General features: G+C 45.4%; 1 protein-coding gene across 6 annotated transcripts in view; it reads left to right on the top strand.

Annotated features, from left to right (window-relative positions):
* RBL1 (RB transcriptional corepressor like 1) overlaps positions 1-25,362 on the top strand; it is a 71,487-nt gene that overhangs the window by 23,166 nt on the left and 22,959 nt on the right. For 5 of the 6 annotated variants that reach the window (XM_006265346.4, XM_019500686.2, XM_059733279.1 and 2 more), the window contains 7 exons: positions 3,291-3,474; positions 6,411-6,577; positions 10,402-10,514; positions 11,216-11,319; positions 19,905-20,042; positions 20,665-20,829; positions 21,107-21,242. In XM_006265346.4, coding sequence (XP_006265408.1) covers positions 3,291-3,474; positions 6,411-6,577; positions 10,402-10,514; positions 11,216-11,319; positions 19,905-20,042; positions 20,665-20,829; positions 21,107-21,242 — 1,007 coding nt within the window. Of the gene's footprint in view, positions 1-3,290; positions 3,475-6,410; positions 6,578-10,401; positions 10,515-11,215; positions 11,320-19,904; positions 20,043-20,664; positions 20,830-21,106; positions 21,243-25,362 lie in introns of those variants that run through there. The other variant, XM_019500691.2, reaches the window with a different exon arrangement.

Here is a 25,362-nt window from a genome sequence, read left to right as displayed (position 1 = left end):
AGTGCCAGGGGTCTAGCTTCAGCTCCTAGCTGCTGTTGTGGGAGCTGTATCCCCATGTGCTGGGCCAGGAGCAGGAGCAGCTTCCCAGCGGACTGTTTCCAGGGCGGCTGCAGCCAGCCGGGTGCTGCTCTGCACACCCCTCCAGCAGCAGCTCCTCCTCTCGCTCCTGCTGCATGGCATCATACTACTGGCAGGCATGCGGGGCTCTGGTTCCAGAAACTGGAACTGGAGACTGGGGGCACAGAGCACCATCTGCAGGAGTGTGGTGCAGGCTACCCCAGTGTGAGTGGGCAGAGCTCATCCCCATGCAGAGTGACGCAGGGGAAGTGTGGACTGCACTACCCCAGGAGCGCTGCTGCACACCCCCCTTGGCCTCTCCTCCCCACCTCCTGCATGCATGCACACACACACATGCGTCCTCCTCCCCACACACACTCCAGAGGACACAGGCATGTGATCCCAGCCTCTTCTGAGCACTGCTCCCTCCCACTACAACCCCATAAGGAGTTTCGGTAAGTTGTTGTAGAGGTGTAGGGTGTTACCAGATTTGCCCATTACTTTGGGGTGTGCTCATTTATTAGGGATAGTTTCTAGGGTCTTGGTGATTCTGTCAATGTGCTGCTTGTGTTACTATACGGAGCTGTATTTCTCCCTTCTGCAAGCCCTCACCCCCAGTGGAGCTATCTTGCAGGACTCAATCTCAATGGGACTGGGTTCCTCCAGTCACCAAATCAGTCATACACACACAAATTAACGTGACACGCCCGACGTGGCCGGGCTGATCAGCATGGACAGGCTGACACCCTCATATGCCAAGAATCAGTTCATAAGAGCAACAATAAAATGCAGTCAGACACAAGCACACAGGTGAACAGAATCCCTCTGAATCCGGCTGGGTGTCCAGCTGACACTCTCATGGGCCAGCATTCAGTTCATAAGGGCACGTCTGAGTCAAACTGGGTCAATCAGCCTGTACAAGCTGATCCCCTTATGTGTTTCAAACTCAGCACGTCCCAATCTTTGGCCTCTTGATGAGCAGACCCCACAATAATTTGGGCTTCACAGGGATCTTTAGCTTAGGTAAAAGAAGCTGCAGAGCACGGGAGGAAAGAGAAGGAAAAATATACCCAATTACTACCAGTTTGACTATAAAAGTTATTTATTGCTAAGCATATGAAATATATAATAGTACTAGTAGTAATAGACATGCAAAAGAAAAACAAACACAAACAATGATAATACTACCCTGGTTTCACTAAGTATTTGGGGAAACTTAGCTCAAGCTTAACTGATACAGTTCAGGTTCAGAAGTTTATGCCTAGAGAGAAGAGAGAGAGCGCTGGGGTCTCACCTAGTCCAGGATACTCAGGCTGCAAAGCTGACAGGCACAGTCTGTAGCACAATCCTTGAAGAGAGAGACGATCTGTTCTTCCAGCCTCCCAAGAACGACGGGATGGTGTCAGCACAGGAGTTTTCTTCTTCTTCTTTCCTCTTCTTCTTCTTGAAGCACCCACACTTTTTACAGATTTTTATACCCCCAGTTTAGCTACTTCGAAGCACCCTCAGTAGTGTAAATCATTGTCTTTTCTATTGACAAGGGGTTATCTGGTTTGGACCATCTCAGGAAACTGATTGATAATCAGGAAACACTTAAAATTAGGGAGTAACCAAATGCTTGGGAGCCAGCTTGAGATTCCTATGGATGGCGGATATACTGATGGGATATCTTATGGTTTCTTCAGGAACAATAGATAGCTTGCAGCATCAGGATTTTGGATTTTTGCTTGTTGTGCACAAGCCTCAGCTTAGCATGACTTTTCCAGATTTTACTATAGTCTTTTAACAGACTTAAGACAATTATTGGGGTGCTCATAACCTTTTGTGGAGAGGACTCCCACCAGTCGTCTCGGGAAAAGTATGACATCACCTGTGATTAGGGTTCCAACGGGCTGGGTGTTGTGATGAACCCTTAACCATTGTTCAAATGTTGCCCATACCCCCTCTGACTTGGTCTCTTGCCTCAGCATTCCCTAACCCGGCAACCGAGTTTTAGTCAATCAAGTTTAAATAGGCCTCCCATAGTGGGACTGGGGAATGTACGGCCCGAGATGCCTATTAAACTTAGAGCTGTGTGTGTGTGTCTGGGGGGGGAAAAGTCCTTAGTAAATCCAGATTAGAACTGGTCTGATAAATGCTGAGCTGGGTGTGTGTGAACATGGGTTGATTAACATTTGAAGCACAGATTCCCCATCATGCAGTGCTCCCCTGCTTCTCTGGTCCCAGAATTCACTGCAGTCTCTGCTTCAGGCTTTCTGTTCTCCATCTCTCATGTAGATGAATGGTCATCTGGTTCCATCTCGGATGTAAATGAGACCTAGGGCAGTTGGTTCACTCTTGTCACCCTTATCTGGAGGGTCTTAGGTGTGTCTCTCACTGCATCTTAATCAGTTTCGTTTAGGTGGGGGGGGGGGTGAGTCCTTTGTGAGTCAGACAGACTGCATCCTGTGATAACTGCATCCTTCTGAGCTGAGGCGTAACAAGGGTGGGAAGGTGACCTGGCCTGCAACAGCTGATCAAAACTCCCTATGTGGCTCTCAGGCCCAAATAATTTCCCACCCCTGACGTAGCATTATAGCTAAGATCTGTCTTTATTTTGCACATCTGACCACAGTTATATGTGTTTCTCTCTCCTGTTAACTGTGAATTCTTGAATACAGCAATAAGGAAAAAAGAACACAAAAGAGAAAAAGAAATGTCATTTCAAAACCACAAAAATGGTAGGGAAGTTTGGTGTGAGGCAAGTACAGTTGTTTCTGAAACTGCTTTAAAATATTTTCAAACTATCTAGATTTTAAGCTGAGAGTGTACCTTTATTCTTGTGATTTATAGATTCTTTTGGTTATTTTCCTGGCCCCCTATTCTCTTCAAAAAAGACCCTCATTATTTTTTTTTCCACAGAGGATAACTTTTAAAATCTTGGATTTTTATAATTAAATTGAAGAGTCCAGATTATATTTTCACTACTTAGATTACTTCATAAAAAAGACTTACAATAATGAAATACTTGGTACTGGGATCCACTTAAAGAAATAGTAATTCTTTTCATTCTAGTTACTGAATTCACCACAAAAACCTGACTATCCGTAATTGCTGTAGCACATGCTACTGTTACACCATTACTCTGGTATCATGTGAAGGGTTTCTAGTGTAAAATCTCAGTGAGTTTGGAAAATCTAAGTCAGTTTCTGTTAGTTTAACACTTGATATAATAAAATGTGTTTTCTTTCCAGCAAAGCATTGAATAAAGAGTATGAAGAGTATGTTTTAACAGTGGGTGACTTTGATGAGAGGGTTTTCTTAGGATCAGATGCTGAAGAGGAAATTGGAACACTTCAAAAGTTTCCCACTGACATTTCAGTGGGCAAAACAACAGGAGTTCTTGTGGAATGTCATCTTCAGCAGCATTTTGAAAAGGTAATATCACTTGTTGATTTCACTTCAATTAGTGTGTCATTTATCATAGTTTATTCTCCTAATCACATACAGGGTACCAGCAGATTTAAAAATGTTGTTGTTTTTGAACAAGCTGTTGTGTCTTTTGTGAATAACAAGTTCAGAGAATTTATGTACATAGAATTCTGCATACACATATACTACTTGTCAAAGTTGGTAGTCTCTCTCCTCCTCTCTTGTCCTTAGATTATTCTATTTTAACTAGCTTGAGAATAGATGTGTCACTATCATAGAGTGCTTAACTCTGTGAAACAATATACTTAGGCTTTGGACAGAAAAAATGAGAAGTGGTTTACATGCAAAACCCAGATAGCAAGAGCTGCATTCCTTGAACTTGAATAAAAATTTGTTGTGAAATCTTTAAAATATTTTAATTCACTTTTAAAAACAAAGCAAAAAACAATACCCTTTCCTTCGGGCTCAAGAAATCTCATCATACTTTTCTGGGGAGAGATGGTGAAGTTTGGGTGAAAAGGAAATCAAGGTCTACTCAAACCAGTAATCCTGACTAGTCTATTTTCACTGGTCATGCTGAATGAACTGTGAAAGATAAATAATTAAAAGATTAACTGTATTTTTTACAAATGTATTAACTTCTAATTATACAGGTATTTCCCCTCCTTAATTTGGTTTTTTAAATTAGAATTAGCTATCTGAAAGCATAATAAATTGGTTGTAAGAAACAAATGTTACTGGGTTATTGTTTATGAAGTTTCAGGAATGAGGTTATCATAACCAGAAAAATAGCTGTTACTAAATACTAGCATTAATATGGATCAGTTTTACAAAAAAATTCTCTAATACAACATCAAACTTGTTTATGTTTAGCTTTAAGTGAGAGGTTTATGTAATGTGCTGGATTTTCTTTTCCAGTTTTGGATCACAAGTTTCATAGTACACTGCAGACTGTTATGCTTTCCATTGTGTATATACCTGACTTCAGAAGCTATGCCCAATCTGCTCTCATCAGTTCCGAAATATAGCCAGTTCTTTAATTACCTGTGTTAATAGTTTCTTACATTATTCATAGCCTGAACTCTGGAAATGGTCAGTAAAATAAAAGATTGTCCTAGGCTATGTTCCAGCCATTTTTTTGCCACTCCTTTGGCACCAAGCATCTTTAGAATAGTCATCTTAATCCCATTAGAGGATATCTCCTGGATAAGGGAATGCTCAGCTGGTATAGTTGCAGCTTCATTGCCATTTCTATAGCTCTTAGCTTAGATACAGCTGGGGATCCTTCTCTGGTGACCCCTTAGAGCAGGGCTGGGCAATTATTTTGGCTGGAGGGCCACTTATGAGTTTTGGAAACTTGCTGAAGGCCACATACATCACTGTCTCCTCTCCTCTCCTCCCTTTCCTGAACTGGTAGTTTGCCAGGTGTCCCATCGCTCAGCTGTGGACTCAGGGAGGACCCTCTGCTGCGGCAGTCAGGTGGTGGTTCTAGAGGGAGGGATAAAGGAAGAGAGAGAGAGAAATGCTGCTGCCTGTCCAGCATGGCAGCAACTCCTGCCTGGGTCCGCAGCTGACACTGTTGGCAGATTCCAGGTCAGGGCTTCAGGCAGGAGCTACCACCGCACCAGGAGGTCAGTGGTGTCAGCTATGAATGAATGACTTGTGCCCCGGAGGCTGGGGGGACACAGCAGTAGGAGCCCAGAGGCAGTAAGCAGGGACCTCCTGCAGTTGCCGCCAGCAGCATCAGCAGGGATTGTGGACCACCTGCAGACACCGTTGGCACTGCCAGTAGCGGGGTGGCGAGTGGCGACCGCTCGCAGGCGCCACTGACAGTGTCAGCAGTGCCTTTTTGTAGGGGGCACACCGCCACATGCACCCACTACGCGTTGCCCCTGCAGCTATGGATGCCTCTGGCTAGCTCTGCATCCAGGTGCATGAACCTGCCCATAGCATTCACAGCTGACAGCACTGCCTGTGACAGAAACCCCACCTGGGCTGATGCCTGATGCTGCTGCGTGGAAGCAGTCCCACCAGCCCATCCAGTACCACACAGCAGCCAGAGCTGCTGGCTTCCCATGGGCCAGATCCAGTGAGTTAATGCCCACCTGTGGGCTGGATCAAATCGGTTGGTGGGCTGTTTCGACCAGTGGGCCACATGTTGCCCACCCCCACCGAGGAGGAAGATAGCAAGCAGCCTAATGACTTATCAGTTAAGCCAGGGGGTGTCAACTGGGTGTACTTGTGAAGGCCCCAGGGGGTACACGGCAGTGGTGTGGAGAAGTAGAGGTACTTGGGAAGCAAGCCGCCATGGCTGCCGCCCACTTTCCACTGCTGTCTCGTTGGCTGGCCACCGGGGGACACCCCCTCTCCCCCGCTTGTCAACTGGCTGCCGGGCCCCCCCCCCCCCCCCCCCCCCCCAGCTCATCCACAGGGTACAGTCCAGGTGGAGTACCCACCAGAAGGGGTACACTCCTTTAAAAAAGGTTGAAAAGCCTTGAATTAAGCAATTAGCTGCCATTCACAATTGCTTTCTCCCACCCAGCACAGGGCTTCACGTGGACTATGATGTTTGTTTGGGCTTGCCTCTTCTTCCACTCCCTCCAGTCAAAGGCCCCCAGGAGCAGCAGCTGTGTCTGAGCTACTGTTATTGGTTAATAGTTTAACCAATATAATTAGAGGAGGTTAAACAAATATTTTAAATGCAATTTACATCCCTAGTTTATAATATTATCAAGTCGGTGTTCTATAACATGCTTGTTTCTAAATCTCCGCCTCTGTTGTGGCCCCATACTGGACCATGTAATTGGTGATAGTGGTGGTATATTCTTTGTAATTCATGATGATTGTAGGAGTTTGAGTGACTTTGCAGTTACTCAAGGTCCAAAACATTTTTGGACAGAAGAGTTGTTGATTCCTAACCGATTCTATCTTCCATCTGGCAGAAAAGATCATTTGCACCTTCTACTCCACTAACTGGAAGAAGATACCTGAGAGAGAAGGAAGTGGTCATCACTCCTGTTGCTTCAGCAACACAAAGTGTGAGCCGGTTACAGAGCATTGTGGCTGGGTTGAAAAGCACTCCTAGCAAACAACTTATAGCTGTATTTGAGTAAGCACATTGTATAACCCCTGCCTCCACAGCTACATGTGGTCTCTCTCTTCATACTTGGTTTTGTTAGGCTACTACATTCTTGCTCTCAGTTTCTTTCTGCTTGAAAGAGGTTTTTATGGAGGTAGTTGGTGCAAAGACATTAATCTTTGTGGTATTGTCATTTAAAGACCTTATTTGTAAGAAAGTAAACCTTTTATTTCTTAATTGATGTGTTTCTCTGGAAAATTACATGGCTTAAAAATCCAGTCTCTTTTGGTGATCTAATGGGTCATATTCTTGACTCTTCATTTAATCATAACATCCATCTTCCTTTCATTTAGTGTAAATTGAAAGGAAAAAATAAATGTAATTATTGTAAGCAAATTTTGATCTCTTAAAACCTAGGATGATAGAAATTTCCTACCAAGGAAACTATAACTTTGCTAGATTGCATAGACCCTATTATTCCCATGTAGGTACTTAGACTGTGACCAAGTGTTCCTTTCTTTTATATCCTAGAATCTTTTCTAATTCTTTAATTATTCTTATGGCTCTCCTTGAAGCCCTCTCCAGTGTTTTGAACATTCTGCTTAAATTGTGGCCACCAGAGCTGGGTAAAGTACACCATTAGAAATTCTTTTAGTACAAAATACAGAACTATTATAACCTTACTAGTTCTGCTGGAGATTTCCCTGCTTATACTCTCTGGATCACATTAGCCCCATTGGTCACACGAATCATATTGAGTATCTGCCAGAACCCCCAAGTTGTTTTATGAGTGATAACTTCCTGGAATAGTTTTCAGTCTTCATTCTTGATTCCTTTATATCTATACGTGTTTCACCACAACCAGTGTTAGCTCATACTTGTATCTTGTTTCCAGCTCATTGCTTGCATAGTTTGTCATATTTAGTTCACCAGGGAATCCAGGGTGCTCTGCGTCGTGTTCTGTTCTTTATATATTTCTCCACCAATCTGTGTTACCCTAAAACTTTTGTTAGTTTTGTTTTATTCCAAGAAAAACCCTCCAGGCCCTCACTGGAAACCTATCCACTGAATTATTACTTATGTTTCCAATTACATTTGAAAACTTGTTGTCCACTTTTTAATCCATTTAAAGTGTGCTGTTGTATTGAATTTGTACTGTTCCAGTTTCTCAAACAAAATGTGGTATGGTACCAAATGACCTACAATATCTTAGTGTGTTACAGTATTGCTGTTGCCTTTATTAATCACATTTGAAACAGTAAAAAATACAAGGGTGTTTCAGAAACTAATGAAATGCAAAAATCTAGAACTCTTGGTTCAGAGATATGATACCTTTTATTAGACCAACTAAGACATCGCAAAAAAAAAGTTTTTCTGCAAGCTTTCAGGTTCATACGCCCTTTTTCTGGCTCGGGAAAATTAAAGATGGTAAAAAGTCCCCATAGGTAAGAAATAAACTTCATTTTTGCACAGAGGGAGTTGAGAATGGATGTCTGGTCCTTTTGGGTCTGCACAAGTATCTCTGTGAGTTGCTCTTTGTTGTGGAGATCAGGCAGGATTACTTCCCTGTTGGTGTCAGATGTCATGCAGGGAGGCTTTAGAAATCTTGTTGTTCGGCAATGAAGTTTAAAATCCAAAATCAGATAAAATTCGGCCTTTTCCATGTTTCAGGGATGTATTTAGAAGCTATGTTGGTCTGAGACTAAAAGAAATGCGAAAATCTAGACCTCTTGTTTCAGAGATGATACCTTTTATTAGACCAACTAAGAAATTGCAAAAAAAATTCTTTTTCTGCAAGCTTTCGGGCTTACACTCCCTTCATCTGGCTCAGGGAAAATTAAAGATGGTAAAAAGAAGGATTTTAAACGTCATTGCTGAGTAACAAGAAAGATTTCTAAAACCTCCCTGCATGCCATCTGACATCAACAGGAAAGTAATCCTGACTGATCTCCACAACAAAGAGCAACTCACAGAGACACTTGCATGGATCCAGAGGGACCAGACTTCCATCCTCAACTCCCTCTCTACAAAAATGAAGTTTATTTTCTATCTATGGGGACTGCTTTGGAGGAGCTGTGGCAATTACTGCTTCCGCTACTTGCCTGGCTGCCAGATGTCAGACCCCAGGGGAGACCTAGGAGCTGGATGACGTATCTGTGGGCTGGATCCAGCCCATAGGCTATACACACTGGTACTGTACAGCATTCTCATTTTATCTTGGTCCACTAAAAGGACTAAAGGATTACCATGTAATCCTTGTTAATATTATATGGATATTAGAGATGTGAAGTTAGTATGCCTAGACTGTTCCAAATGTTTATTCTGTTTCGTCCTTTATTGTTTAATGGGCTTCTCCTGTCCTTCCTCATTCCCTTGTGGTTCTAACTGGGTGTGTCTACACAAGTTGCTTTATTGTACAGCAGATGAATCTACTTCACAGTAAAGCGTCATTGTCTACGTGTGTGCGTCATTTTACTGCACAGTACATTAGTCTACTGTGGGTTTGCCTACTACCTGTAAATACCTGTAAGTAGATTAACCCCTGCAGTAACTACTGCACAGTAGTGCATATGTAGACTGCTGATCGGGAGCAAATTGCTCCCAAGCAGCCAAGAAAGCAGAGGGTGGGAAAACTGTCCGTTCCCCCCAAGCAGCTGCTTCCCAGCCCTGTGCCCTGATGGGCAGATCGGGGCAGGGGGCTGGGAAAATGTGCCCTCCTGCAGCTCCTGCTTCCCAGCCCCGTGCCTCTATCATCTGGGGGCATGGGGCTGGGAAGCAGCTGCCCTGGAGGCAGGACAACCTCCCTCACTCTCCAGAGACAAGGGCCTGACTCTGGTGCCCCCTGCCAGCCCAGGGCTGACACCTGGGTGAGCCTGGAACTCCCTCTAGCTGCTGTATGGATGCACAGCTGGGCTGGAGTAGCCTTGCACTGAACTGCTCCCTTTCAGAGCAAATTTGCTCCCAATGGGAGCACATGTAGATGCCCTGCTGGGGAAAACTTACTGAGTGCATCTACATGTGCAATTAAATGCCCAGAAAGCTTGCTGCACAGTAAAATACTACTCAGTATGTAGTTGAGAGATGCAATTAAAAATATATAAAAAAAAAATAAAACGCTTCCCTCAACCTCTTTGTGCAGATGCTCTAGAGTTTTGTATAGCAATTTAAATTCCATTAAAGTAATATGAAAACAAAGGTCAAGTATTCAGTATTTACAAATTAAAAGACCAGTCCTATGACTACCCATTTATAAAAACAATCAAACAAACAAAAAACCTGATGAAGAATGCCTTGCATTCAAAAGCTTATTTAACATTAATTCCAACCATGCAGTTGGTCCAATAAAATAGGTCACCCCCCAAAAAAATCCTTGCCTCTCCTAAAATGGGGGAACTGGTAAACTTTTGGAGAACAAACTCTATTGTGTGAGTGTGTGGTCTTTGTCTAGCGCTTCTTACGTACAAAAATAATGAAGTTAGATCAAAATTCCAAGCCGCTTTATAGGGGTGTAGGTTGTCCCTTTATATACACTTTTAAAAATACTGATTCTTAGTTCAGAACACATGTTCATCTTTTCTGTACAACAGGTCAGTAATTACCACAAGACCACTGTGCAGAATGGAATCAAGCAAGGCCAGATAGCAGGTCAAAATATGATTTGTAAGAACAGTTAAATCCATAGGCTGTCTCTTTTCTGATTTAGCTTGTAAAACTTATTTGGTCATCTTTTTTTTTTTTTAAGGTGGATGAAAGTACAGAACATTGTCTATCAAGAAAAAAGCTTGGCTGCATGAATTTTTCCAAACTGTAATATGCAAATAAAGAGTTTTCTTTCTCTCTTTGTTCTTGTATAGATCTTGTGTGCGTAACCCTATGGAAAGTATTGTAAATAGAGTAAAAGAAATAGGTGAGGCTTTTTGTCAGAGCTATACTATGTCAACAGATGACCATCCTGGGTCTCACATAGGTAAGAGTATGTGAAATGGATGAAATGTTTTAAAATACTAAAACAAAAACAGTTGAAATGCATAGTCTATCCATCCAAGCTGGAGTGAAGTTGGGGTGGTGGTGTAACCATGATGGTCCAGGAAACGTATGAGAGGTGGGGGAAACTATTTTTGTGATATCATTCATTGAACCAACCCATCTATACAGTTGGTCCAGTAAAAGATATCACAAAAATCCCTGGCTTATCAAAGCTGGCGTATTTATGGAAAAAAGATTAATCGTATTTTTCAAATACTGAGTAATGGCTGCCTAGGTGAAATTTTCAGTGAAGGGGCAATTTATTTTATAGAAATATATAAAACTTACCCTTAGCTCATCATTGACCAATCCGGGCTGGTTAAATTTTTTTTAAGACAAAATTTCATCTGTTTTTAATATTTTCTGATATCTTTTATCCATACATCATTCCTTACCTCAAAGAAGTCTAAAGGCCTATTCATCATAACTCCTGTTGAGACGCATTTATAAGGTCTATGGTCTAAAGTTCAGTGATTAAAACTAAATTTTTTTTTCTAAAGATGTTTATTTTCATAAATAACTAGTTGCCTTGTTAAAGGTAGCAAAAGCAATGCAATACTTTTAAGATTATTTTCTTAATCTTAAGTTAAGAATGCATCAGGTATCTTCTTGCTATTCAGCCGTGTTTGGTTTAAATTGCAGATTTTGCTGTAAACAGACTAAAACTGGCAGAAATCTTATATTATAAAATTCTGGAGACTATAATAGTGCAAGAAACACACAGACTGCATGGGAAGGACATGACCGTAAGTAAATAACGGATGGAAAATAGTCCTTTTTATTTATTTATTTATTTATTTAATTTATCTGTGTGAGACTGCTTTCAAATTATTTTTTTGTTTTAATCTACACAGCTCATATTTTATTCAGCCCATAGGCAGAATTGGTTCCTTAGTCTAATTCAGAGGTCAGTGACCTTTAGGGGCTGGTAGGCCAAAATAACACTGCTGCCACTGCCATTTCTCCCTGCTTCCTGGCTGCTACCGTGTGTGTGAATTCCATTCCCCACCCCAACCCCTCCATCACTGCTCAAGCCACCTGTCATCAGAGTAATGCCAATATCCAGGTGCCATGTGCCAGATAAAATCACTCTCTAGGCCATAAATTGTTAATCCCTGGTCTAATTTATTATCAGTGTCCCCTTCTTTCATAACTATTCTCTGATATGTGTAGTGTGCCTAAATGGCTGCTAGATAATTTATATTTTTCTTTACTTTGTCCTTCAAAAAATGTTGTGAAATTCTGCAGTCAGTGCATGCTCTGTTCTATTTTTTTTTTTTGACTTCCAGTGAATAAGTTCTTACCCTTTTTACTCTTAGCATCAAAGCAATATGACTGTCGTGGGCTCTATTGAGCTGCTTCCCCTATACTTGCTTTATAACTAGAAAAGCAGTCTTTACCAGCTGAAGTCTTCCTTGAAATTAGGAAATAGAGCAAACAAGCAAAAACAAATAACTACCCTTCTAGGGAATAAATATATACCGTACCACAGTCAATGCTTTATACCAGGGGCAAGAAAAATACAGCATGGATCCGGCATGCCAGGCTGTTCTGTCTGGCCCGCGGGGCCCCTCTAAAATTTAGACAGTTATTACCTGCCAGTGGCTACCTGTCTGAAAGCTGACAGGGTGCCAGTGGCATGAGCCACCGGCTGCAGCACTAAGCAGCTTGGGCTCTGGTTGCAATGCATCTAACCCAACCCCAACCTGACCTGCCCCGCCCCACTCTGCTCCCACGCCCCAGAAGCTTCTGGCTAGCGGAGGCTTCTGCCCTAGCAACCCTGTGGCTGTTCCAAAGCCCTCCCTCATCTGAAAGTTGCCATTCAGGTATGGATGGGAAGGGGGAGGAGGGCAGGTGGTTCCAGCTGTGTGTGTGGGTTTTTGGTGGGGGTGGGAGTGTGTGTGGGGGCAGTGGGAGGTTGTGGGTGTCTGTTGGGGTATGGTGGGAGGTGGGGAGCAGCCCTGCCTGTCTTGTCCTGGCTGCAGTGGACAGTTCCCAGCTGCAAGACCAGGACCCATGCGGTGCAGTAGGGGGCCAGCGTGGCACAACATGGTTCCAGCTGCAAGGCCAGGGACTGCACGGCACGGAGCCAGCCCAGCCCAGCCCATGCTGTCCCAACTGTGCTGCATGGTTCCCGGCTGCAGTACTGGGACCCATGCGGCACAGCATGGGGCGAGCCTGTCCTGGCTGCTCCATGCTGCACCATGCAGGTTCTGGCTTTGCAAGTCCCCATGCCACAGCCAGGACAAGCCGGGTCAGGCTGGCTTCTTGCCATGCTGCGTGTATCCTTGCCTTGCAATGAGGAACCACGTGCTGCTGGGACGGGACAGGAAGGGCCAGGCTGGCTCTGTGCTGTGCTGCACAGTTTGCAGCTGCAAGGCCGGGACCCGTACAGTGTGGCGCTGAGCCAGCCCAACCTGGCTTGTCCTGGCTGTGGTGCACAGTTACCCGATGAAAGGCCGGGACCCGCATGCCACAGCCCAGAGGGGAAGCTCCGGGCCAGGCTAGCCCCGTGCCATTCCATGTAGGTCCCGGTCTTGCAGCCAGGAACTCCATGTCACAGCTGCGGCAGGCTGGCTCCGTGCCATGCCATGCAGTCCCCGGCCTAATAGCCAGAACCACGTTGTGCCGAGCCAGGCTGGCCCCCTGCCACGCTATATGGATCCCGGCCTTGCAGCTGGGAACTGCAAGCTGCAGCCAGGATGGGATGGGCAGGGCTGGCTTCCCACCTCCCACCATACCCCCAACACACACCCATACCCTACCACAGCCCCCACACACAGACGCACACCCCCCATCATAACCCCACATACACACACTCCCAAAACCTTCACCATATCTACACACACACCAACACCCTCCCACACCCTACCACAGGCCCTACACATGCTCCTACCTTTCCACCCCTGCCATACCCACACCTCTCCACATGCACCCCCTGCCCACATGCACACTCCCCACACACTCACACCCACTCTTCAACCACACAGCCCCCATATATAACCCCTTACCCCCCCCACACACAATACACAAGAGCAAGACTGTATTTTGAGCTATTATGCAATCGTCTCTAGATACACTATGCAAACACACATAGAATCATAGAAAGTTAGAGGTGGAAGGGACCTCAGGAGGTCATCTAGGACCTCTTTTGTGGCTGAAGGTCTTACTGAGCCTTACTCAGAATGCAGGAACAAACCATCCCAATGTGCAGGAAGACTAGCAAGTATGGCAGAATACCAGTTTGGCTTAGCAGGGAACTCTTCAGTAAACTAAATCACAAAAAGAAAACTTCTAAGAAGTGGAAACTGCCTAGCCAGTCAGCCCCCAGCCTGTACTGATGCACGGGATCTTCCATCCTAAGAGCAGGACTTTGCACTTGTCCTTGTTGAACCTCACAAGGTAACTTTTGACCCAATCCTCCAACTTGTCTAGCCCTGCACTCCAGTGTATCTACTACTCCCAACAGCTTAGTGTCATCTGCAAACTTGCTGACGGTTCAATCTGCCATCTTCCAAGCTGTTGATGAAGACACTGAACAAAAACAGCCCCAGCCCCACCCCTGGGGCACTTCACTTAATACTGGCTGCCAACCAGACATCGAGCCATTGATTACTACTCTCTGAGCCTGATGCTCCAGCCAGTTTTCTATCCACCCTACAGTCCATTCATCCAGCCTGTACTTCCTTAGCTTGCCTGTGAGAATGCTGTGGGAAACCATATCAAAAGTCTTGCTAAAATCAAGGTACACCACATCCATTAGTCTCCCCGCATCCACAGAGCCAGCCACTTCATTATAGAAGGCAATCAGGTTGGTCAGGCATGACTTGCCCATGATGACTCTTCCTAATCACCTTCTTCTCCAAGTGCTTAGAAATGGATTCCTTGAGGATCTTCTCCATGATTTTTCTAGGGACTTAGGTTAGACTGACTTGTCTGTAGTTCCCTGGATCCTCCTCCTTCCCTTTCTTTAAATATGGACACTGTGTTTGCCCTTTTCCAATCATCTGGGACCTGTTCTGATTACTATGAGTTTTCAAAGATGATAGCCAATGGCTCAGCAATCACATCAGCAGCTCTCATCACCCTTGGGTGCATCCCATCCAGCCCCATGGACTTGTACACATCCAGCTTTTCTAAGTAGTCCCTAACCTGTTCTTTCACTTCCTCCCCAAACTGCTACCTGGTGCACTAGTCCGAGCACTGACCTTGCCTGTGAAGACTGAGGCAAAAAAGGCATTGAACACTTCATCCTTTTCTGCATCCTGTCGCAAGGTTGCCTCCCCCATTCAGTAAGGGACCTATGCTTTCCCTGATTCTCTTCTTGCTACTGACATACTTGTAGAAACCCTTCTTGTTACCTTTCATGTCACTTGCTAGCTGCAACTCCAGTTGCCCTTTGGCCTTCCTGACTTCATCCTTGCATGCCCGAGCAATGTTCTTATATTATTCCCTAGTTATTTGTCCAAGTTTCCACTTCTTATAAGCTTCCTTTTAGTGATTTAGTTTACTGAAGAGTTCCCTGCTAAAAAAAGTTGGTCTTCTGCCATATTTGCTAGTCTTCCTGTACATCAGGATGGTTTGTTCCTGCCTTCTCAGTAAGGCTTCTTTGAAGTACAGCCAGCTCTCCTGGACTCCTTTCCCCCTCAGTCTGGCTTCTTGGGATCCTGCTTATTAGTTCCCTGAGTGAGTCGAAGTCTGCTTTTCTGAAGTCCGGGGTCCTTACTCTGTTGCTCTCCAACCTTCCTTTCCTCAGGATCCTAAACTCCATCATCTCATGGTCACTGATGCCTCAGTTGCCATCCACTACTACATTCCCCACCAATTCATCCCTGTTTTTGAGCAGCAGGTCAAGATCATGGCCCCCAGTGGCCAGGAAGTTTTCCCCAGTACTCTCCAAAAACTTCCTGGATTGCCTTCGCACTTGTGTATTGCCCTCCCAGCAGATGTCAGGGTGATTGAAATCCCCCATAAGAACCAGGGCCTGTGACTGGGAAACTTCCACTAGCTGTTTGGAAGAAAACCTCATCCACCTCTTCCTCCTGGTCTGTGGTCTATAGCAGACCTCCACAACAACATCATCCTTGTTGTTCTTCCCTCTGACCCAGAGACTCTCAACAGGCCTATCTTCAGCTTCATACTGGAGCTCTGAGCAATCATATGGCTCTTTTACATAAAGTGCAACTCCTCTTCTGCTTTCCTGCCTTTGCCTGTCCTTCCTGAACAGTTTGTACTTATCCATGGCAGTACTCGAGCCATGCGAGCTATCCCACCAATTTTCTGTTTATTCCAATCGCATCATAGTTCTGTGATTGTGTAAGAACTTCCAATTTTTCCTCCTTGTTTCCCAGGTTCCATGCATTTGTGTACAGGTCCCTGAGGTAAGTAGTTTATTGCCCTGATTTCTCAGGAAGTAGGAGAACACCTTCCTTGTTGCCCCCTCCTGCTTTCTCTTCTTCCAGGTCTCACTTCTCCACTTACCTCGGGGCTTTGGTTTCCATCCCCCGGCAAACCTAGTTTAAAGCTATCCTCACTAGGTTAGCAAGCCTATCTGCAAAGATGCTATTCCCTCTCTTCATCAGGTGGATCCCATCTCTTCCCAGCAATCCTTCTTGGAAGAACATCCCATGGTCGAAGAAGCCAAAGCCCTGCTGGCAATACCACCTGCACAGCCAGGTGTTGATCTGCAGGATGCAACTGCTCCTTCCCAGGCCCTTTCGTTTGACTGGAAGGATCGCTGAGAACACAACCTGAGCCCCAGACCCCCTCACCCTTGCACTCTGTAGTCACATTTGATATGCTTAGGGTCTTCCCCGGCAGTATCATTGGTGCTCGCTTGGGGTAGGAGTCAGAGTGCCAGATGAGCCTCAGTCCTTCCCTGACATCTTGGATATGGGCTCCAGGCAAGCAGCAGACCTCCCAAGATAACAGGTCAGGTTGGCAGATAGTTCCTCCATCCCCCACAGAAGGGAGTCTCCAGCCACCACCACCACCACCACCTGTTGCTTCTTGATGGTGGTGGTCTCAATCCTTTTCACCTTGGTGAGGCCTGGCCTGTCTTCCTCCACCAATGGAACATGGTCCTCCCTCTCTGCTGCTAGGGTTGCATATCTGTTCTCCAGATGAACAACTTCCTCCACAGTCCCAGAGGTCTCCTCCAGCATCGAATTGATGATCTCCTCATGGCGGAGGATGCTTCGGAGCCTCACCACATTCTCCTGTAGTTCTCTTGCCTGTTCCCTGAGAGACACCACCAGGAGGCACTGCTGACACCGCAGGCATTTCCCAACTTGGCCATCACTGGAGGGAACCTGCAAGCCACAGCCCCCAAGGTGTCAAACCTGGATCTGAGTGGAAGCGTTGATGGTGAGCTGTCCTGCCTGGACAGAAGCCTCACAGGTGCAAGCAGTGGCAGTGGCTCTGGCACTGCAGTGTCCTCTAGCCTTTTTCCTGGGTCTCTTAATCTGCCTTCTCTCATACTGTTCTTCTTCCAAGCAGACCTTCCCTAGCAAACTCACCTGGAACTGGCCTGTATATTTCTCGTTGGCCCCAAAGGGTTCCTTTTTTTCCTGCTTCCTCACACATAGCTTGAAAGACTTGCCCCTCAAAAAAGTTGGGGAGGGTCCACAAACTGGCTGGGGAACTGGCCTGTGAACTGACTGGTCACCTGGGGAGTCTCCTTTTATACCCTGCTGCACCTGGACTGGCTCTGCCTTCTTGTTAGGGCTTCTGTCAGGCCCAGGCAGCAATCACTCAACAGTCAGCAATTGCTCCCAGCATCTCAGAGCATATGCCCCAAACACGCACAGCCCACCGAACAAACACTCAGCAAAACAAAGGCACAGGCAGCTGGATCACTTACCTTCCCTAGGCAAGATTCGGTGCCTGGTTTCTCTCTCCCTTCTTCCTCTTGCCCCCATCTACTACCTGCAAACTGCTTACCCTGGTTGCAGCCTGCAAACTGCTTAGTATATGATTTGGGTTTTTTTTTCCAGTTTCAAGATGGTGAAACCCCCCCAAATTACTTCTGGGGCAGGGGGAGGGACTTCTCATAGAAAAGGTCAGGGGTTAAGAGCGGGACTTCCAGTCTCAAGGTGGGACCAGGGGGTGGGACTACCCATGCGGCCCTTGACGGCTCACCAAAATGCATTAAGCAGCCCTCCAGCCAAAATAATTGCCCGCCCCTGCTTTATACCATTGAAAGCTTTCTTTGTGTAGCCTAGGTAGCCCTATGACTCTAGTTATAGTACTGTGGAACAAATTAGCATGTGTTTCTATACTATTGATATGTCAAGGTATCCTTTGCCTCCGTGTCTCTTCCCACTGTTCTGCTTATCTAACATGGGACAGACTAAGATTTGCCCCAGGACAACTTCTAACCCTAGCAAACCTGAATTCCCCCTGCTTTCAGACTAGACCTTGCAGCTCCCAGTTTATAGGAAATTTCCCTTTGCTGTATGTAAAAATTATAGGCCCCTTCTGAAAAAGAGCCAAACCTGAAATTATCAATTGCTCTGAAAATCACCTGTACCAATTGGTAAGGTAAAGAAAGCTGAAAAAAGAATTTTGACTGGACTAGCGTACTCTACACTGTCAAGAGTTTTTCTGCAAGCAGCTTCTCAGATTGCACTACTGGTGGTTATCCCATCTTCTGCCAGCTGGTGGACTAGATCACCCAAGGGCTTGAGATCCCTAGACAAAGGACTTTCTCCCAAGGCTTTGCTAATAAACCTTATTTTCCTTTTCATTCCTGGAGGAACATGTGTATATTATTCAGATAACTTTCTCCTTCCAACTGTCTGTCAGGCCAGGTGTCACTCCAGATTTACAAATATGTTTAAGAAATATAGAAATATGTACATCTTTCCAGGCATAGGTTGCTAATCCAGTTTCTTTAGCTGTGACTTTCTCAAGAAAGAGAGACTTTTTCTTATTGGTTCAAGGGATAAAAAATATGACTCTCTGTATGAGATATTTTCTAGGTGTTTCTCTCCTGAGAATGACTCCCCCATAATAGGGGTTTGAATTTTAAAATCTAAAAAAGCAGTTGTTCAGGATAGGTCTCCCTCACATACACACTGCCACCTACATTCCTGGTTCATTGATATGCATAGCCATTCCAGTTGTGAACTCTCAGAGTTTAACTTCCCTTCTGAAAGACAGAATTTCTTTGCAGTATGCATAGTTTTTGTTAGGTCTGGCGATTTCAGGAACTTAATTTAGCAACCCAGTTAATGACTAATTCCAGTCACACTATAACATTCCAAAAATATATTTATATCAAATAGTACCATTTAGACAAACGTAAGAATGATAAAACTGAACATAACTTAATCTTCTATACATTAAAACCAAATAGATAAAAACTATAGATAAAAACCAAATCCTAGATCAGTAAATCTAATTTGAGATAATAGCTATGCATGACACTACACAACCAAAATCAACCCTTAATTTGTGTAAGTTCGTGACATACTATTGATTTGTTCTTCTTTAGCCAATCTGTGTTAGCACGTGTTCTGACTGAAAAGATCAGGAGCAGTATGCCATTTCTCTTTCATGTTTTTTTCAGTGCTTGCTATCTTGTAGTTTCCTCTGTATTCCAACTCTTAACGCAGGTAGCTAAGAACTAGGGTTGTGTGAGACTTCGGACCGTGCTTCAGACGCTTCGGCATCTGAAGCAGCATGTCTGGATCGAAGAGCTGGCTTCTCTAGGCTTTCCGAAGCAGTTCAGAAGCTCCGTACTGCTTCGGAAAAGCTTCAGAGCCGCCTTGGAGACCCGGCCATAGGGTATAATGGGGAATCAATGAAATATCTATAATTTTGTTGTTTTTTGTCTGATTTGGATTAAACTTGCAGGGATGGTAGCCTCTGCTGAGAGCATGAAGCCTGCCAAGTTTCAGGAAGATCGGTGCAGGGGTTTGGGTGGAACTGCACCCCAAATTCTTGAAAGCAAAACTCATGTCATGTGTATGTGTTAAGCCACAATGGGGTCAAAACTGCAGGGGTGGTGGCTCCTGCTGAGGCCATGAAGCCTGCCAAGTTTCAAGGAGATAAATTCAGGGGTTTGGGGGTAAATGCACCTCAAGCTGCTGACAGGCAAAACTCAAAACCCTCTTGGACCCAGCCCTGGTGCACTGAGCAGGGAGGGGGTGGTGCTGGGCTCCAGGGCCCAATCCTGGCTCGGAGAACTTGATCTGGCTTGCAAATTGACCCTAGGCCATTTATCTGGGCCACAGGGCCAAAAGGTTGAGCACCATTGGCATAAGAAAACATATTTGCTTGTGATTTTCTCAGTGTAAAAGGAAATTCATTTTTATGTTCTTACTAGGTTCTCTTGGAACAAGATATTTTTCATCATTCCTTAATGGCGTGCTGTTTGGAGATTGTACTATTTGCATATAGCTCACCACGTACATTTCCTTGGATCATTGAGGTTCTCGATCTCCGACCATTCTATTTTTATAAGGTAGAAACATTGTTCTTTTGAAAGTTAGCTACAAACCTTATTAGTGTTACCCTTTTCTGCAATCACACCAGAAGACATCTTTTTAGACTGTTACATGATAGCATGTAAAAGATGGCTAGGAATAAGTGGATTTTCCAAGACTTGTTTTATAAATATGGAGGAGCAACTAATAAGAACAAGACATAAATCTAACTAAAAGCAGGAAATGATGGTATTGTATGTATATATCTGCAAAATCACTGATTCCTATGTCTTTAATACTGTGTAATAAAATCCTATGAAAAATATAATTCTATATAGATCAGTGAAGATGGATAGAAAAAAAAAATAGGTTTTTGTCAAGTCTTCAAGTGAAACTTGGTATTGGATGTAGAACAGCTAGAGCAAATAGAAATGGGAAATCTGGTCAAGACAATGTAATTGCAGAAGAGAATTTTCTACAAATAGTGGAGACAGAGAGATGCACACAGAGCATTAGATGAACAGAGGGCTCAGAAAAAGGAGTAGAAAGATTGCATGGTATGTTAGGTCTTGAATGAATGCTGTTTTAGTGTAGTTAGAGATTAGTGGTGTGAGTTTTGCTTTTTGTGTATTATGATTAAACTGCTTCGTTGTTTTTTAGGTGATTGAAGTATTGATTCGGTCTGAGGAAGGACTCTCTAGAGACATGGTAAAGCACCTCAACAGCATTGAGGAACAGATTCTGGAGCGCCTAGCCTGGACCCAGGATTCTGCACTGTGGAGTGCTCTCCAAGCCTCACAAAACAAAGTCCCAACTTGTGAAGAAGTATGTTGAAGGGAAAATAATGTTCAGAAAATGTGTGTCATTTTATATGGCTGTCCTTTACATGGCCTTTGCAGAATACTAATCAAATGCAACAGTTTATCCAAAACTGAAATAGGAAGGCTAAAAAACAGTGTTTTGGACTTGACCTGACTGGTCCCTTCCAATTCTAAATTCCTGTGTTCTATGGTAAAAAATATTTTAAAATTACAGTTCACAGTATGAATAGGGGGGAAAAGATTTTTATCATCTCAAATGCTGGCATTTTTTATTTTCCCAGGTAATATTCCCAAATAATTTTGAAGCTAGCAATGGAGGAAGTGGGCTAGGACATCTGCCTCTGATGTCAATGTCTCCTATAATGCATCCGCGGGTAAAAGAGGTTCGGACAGATCTTGGTGGGAGTTCACGAAGAGGTAAGGTCTTTTTTTTATGTTTGGTGTACATAATATATCAAATTACTGACAGAAGAGCCAATGAAATCTTGAATATCAGTGAATTATGTTTGTTAAAACTGTACAGTCATTTGGATTTTTTACAAGCTATGGGAAAATACTTCGTCTTGAACGTGGTTGCCTTGTCTTCATTAGAGCATTAAGTGAGTTGCATTTCACTATATGAAGCACCACTCCTTATGTGCACATTACCTACACTGAATTAGCACAAGATAAGGCTTTCTGCCTTACACTCTAGTTACTGATATTCTTTTGAGAGCTAATAGCTTTATCATGTCATGCTGTTCTTATTGCTTCACCAGATCACTTTACAATGTGTTTCTCCCTGGTTATATTTTTGCTCTTTCTTCATAGCGGGGGTTATGTGCCCATTGCATGGGCTTCCCTGGGGGGCAGGCACTTGGCTCAAAAACATTGCCGACCCCTGGCCTGTAGAGCACTTTGCTGGTGCTCTGTTGCTGGTTTGTCCCATAGTTTTTGGTTTCTCATTTTTTCTTTCTGTATAAATTGCTAAACATAAGACTTTTGTAATATCACTTTTCTACATAAGCAGTTGTGGCAGGTATCACTGAGAAGTTTGAGTAGAGGCAAAATGACTTGGATCTCTCCCGCATGTGAATAGGTTTGAGAACTTATGCGCTAACTTGCAGGAGAGAAGAAGAATATGGTCCAAACTGTTTAATTTATCTCTATAAATATGTACATTAGAAAAGGGTGAACTATTTAAATGGACATTTACATTTTTCTTTTTTTGACTAAAAGCAAAGCATTAGAGTTGCATTGATACATTGGTCCGATATTGGATTGGCACAGATATAAAGAAAATTGACTGTATCAGAAATCGGCATGATTTAGCCAATAAATGCCTGTGCATGCATGCAGACACAGAGTAGCATAGCATGTAGGCAGCGAGGAGCATAGCCTGGCAGCTTGAAGAGCTGTGTGCAGCTGGTAAGTCCGTTGTGGTGGAAGGGGAGGGGGGTGGGATGGGGCACGGGAGTGGGGAAGAACAAGGCCCCTGCGGTGAGGAAGGGAGGGAGTGGGGCTGGGCTGGGGCTAGGACAGGTGCTGCTCAGCTGGGACAGGGAAGCGGGGGGTGCGGGGCAGCTCCCACTGCTGCACACACCCTGGGAGGGCATTTGCGGGGGGCGCCTCCAGATCTGCATGGGTGGGGTGGGCTGCCGCTGCAGTCTGGGGCTGGGGTTCAGGGCTGCACTAGGCTGTTCTCGTTACATGTGGGGGGCACTGGAAGGCGGGGTTGGAGGGGCTACAGTGAATTTTGGGATGGCTGCAGCCCCACCCATATCCCTCTCCCAGTGTTGCCACCACCTACCCCAGACACAGCCCCAGCCCATAGGTACAGCCTGCCCCGCCCTGCGCAGATTCAGGGGCACGCGCCCACCGTGCGCCGCCCCCCCCCCCCCGCCCCCCCTCCCCGGGTGCTCTCCTGGGGTGTGTGTAGCAGTGGAGCTGCCCTCCCCACACACACACCTCCCAGATGAGACATGGCTCTATCCCATGCCAGCCTCAGTCCTCCCTCACTGCAGGGCCCTTGATCCCTCACGCCCCTTCCCTCCTCCCTCCCCTTCCACCACAGTAGACTTATTGACTGCACACAGTTCTTCAAACTGCAGGGCTGCATATCAGAAATTGGATCGGTATTGGCTGATATGCTTCCTTAAAAATTGGCTATCGGTATCGGCCCCCAAAATCTCTGACGGTGCACCCCTAGAAAGCATTCTGTCTACTTGACCTTACAGTCTGTCATTGCCATTCAAATGGCCTCAACAACATGTTTTAAAATGGTGTAAATGACCTGTACATTGTTTGTGATTTGTTTTAAGTGGCTGGACCATGGAAACACGTGGACAGGTCAAGTTATACTGGTGTAGATGTTGCCTGTCCACAATCTCAGATTAGCCATTTACTTAGGGCAAACTGGCTGTGATCTGGTCCCCTACCACCTGGTGGCAAGACTTTTGTAGTAGCCACCTATTTCATGCAGGTGCACTAATATAGAATCATAGAAAGTTAGGGATGGAAGGGACCGCAGGAGGTCATCTAGTCCAACCCCCTGTAATCCCCAGGTCCTTTTCTGAAGAGCTGCTGCCCAGGCCGTCAGCCCCCAGTCTGTACCAGTGGACTGCTCCTTCCCAAGTGTAGGACCCTGCACTTGTCCTTGTTGAACCTCATGAGGCCTCCCCATGCCCATCCTTCAACCTGTCCAGGTCACTCTGAATCCCAGTCCTACCCTCCAGTGCATCCGCCATTTTCTCCAGCTTGGTGTCATCTGAAAACCTGCTGAGAGTACACTCCATACCATCCTCCAGGTCATTGACGAAGACACTGAACAAAACCCATCCCTTGGGCACCCCGCTTGGAACCAGCTGCCGAGTAGACATCGAGCCATTGACCACCACTCTCTGAGCCCAATGCTCCAGCCAGCCCTCCATGCACCTCACAGTCCATTCACCCAGCACATATCTCCTTAGCTTGCCTACAAGAACGTTGTGGGATACCATATCAAAAGCTTTGCTAAAATCAAGGTACACCACATCCACCAGTCTCCCTGCATTCACAGAGCCAGTCACCTCATCACGGAAGGCAATCAGGTTGGTTAGGCGCAGCCCATCCCTGGTGAATCCGCGCTGACTGTTCTCAATTGCCTCTCTTTCCTCCAAGTGCCCAGAAATGGATTCCTTGGGGATCTGCTCCATGAGCCTTCCAGGGACCAAGCCAGCCAATGGGTCTGCAGCTCCCTGGATCCTCTTCCCTCCCCCCCCCCTCACCCCGCCCCACAACATGGGCACTATGTTTGCCCCCCTCCATCCACCTGGGACCTCTCCTGATCGCCATGAGCCCCAAAAGATGATGGCAAATGCCTCCACAACCACACCAGCACCTCCTTCAACATCCTTGGGCGCATCCTCTCTGGCCCCATGGACTTGTACACATCTAGCTTTTCTAAGTAGTCCCCAACCTGTTCTCCCAGCACTGAGGGTTGCTCACCTTCTCCCCAAACTGTGCTGCCTGGTGCAGCAGCCTAGGAGATGACCTTACCTGTGAAGACCGAGGCAAAAAAGGCACCAAGCACTTCTCTGCACCCCATCCCATCACAAAGTTGCCTCCCTCATTCAGCAAGGCACCTATGCCCTACCTGATCCATCCTCTTCCTGCCACCAACGCACCTGTAGAAACCCCTCCTGCCACCCCTCACACCACAGGCAACTCTAATTGCACTCCACCTCCAAGCAACATTCCCACATTCTTCCCTAGCCATTTGTCCAAGCTTCCGCCCCTTAAAAGCTTCCTTATTGTGTTTTAATAAGTTGATACTTAAGATCTCTTGCCCATACTGACCTGAACTGCTAGCCTTTTTGTTCCCAGCTCAAAACTCAGGCCCTTCAGCTACAGAAGAGGTCCTAGATGACCTCCTGATGTTCCTTCCCGCCCTAACTTTCTATGGATCTATATGTGTTTGCATAGTGTATCTAGAGGCAATTGCATAATAGCTCAAAATATAGTCTTACTCTTGTATATTGTGTGTATGGGGGGGGTAAAGGGATATATGTGGGGGCTGTGTGGTTGAAGAGTGGGTGTGATGGTGTGGTAGGTATGTATGTAAGCTGTGGGTGGGGTGTGTAGGGGAGGATGGGTGGATGTGGGTATGGGGGTTATGATAGAGGAGTGGGGGACTGGGTGTGTGTTGGGGGCATGGTGGGAGGTAGGAAGCCAGCCCCAGCTGTTCCAGCCCTACAGTAGTGAAACTAACATTGTGTTGGTCAGTTTAACTACTCTTGTGCATCTTGTTGGGTACCAGCAACAGAAAACCAAGACATTGGCAGCACATAGGTCAAGGAATAAGCCAAGGGGAGGACTCAGGCTGAGCAGAATAGCATGGTGTTACCAAATTTGCCCATTACTTTGGGGTGTGCTCATTTATTAGGGATAGTTTCTAGGTTCTTGGTGATTCGGTCAATGTGCTGCTTGTGTTACTATACGGAGCTGTATTTCCCCCTTCTGCAAGCCCTCACCTCCAATGGAGCTATCTTGCAGGACTCAATCTCAATGGGACTGGGTT

Source organism: Alligator mississippiensis, chromosome 9 (genome assembly GCF_030867095.1).
Source record: "Alligator mississippiensis isolate rAllMis1 chromosome 9, rAllMis1, whole genome shotgun sequence".
NCBI lineage: Eukaryota > Metazoa > Chordata > Crocodylia > Alligatoridae > Alligator > Alligator mississippiensis.
Note: the sequence above shows the minus strand (reverse complement) of the source record. Positions and strands in the feature narration are given on the sequence as shown.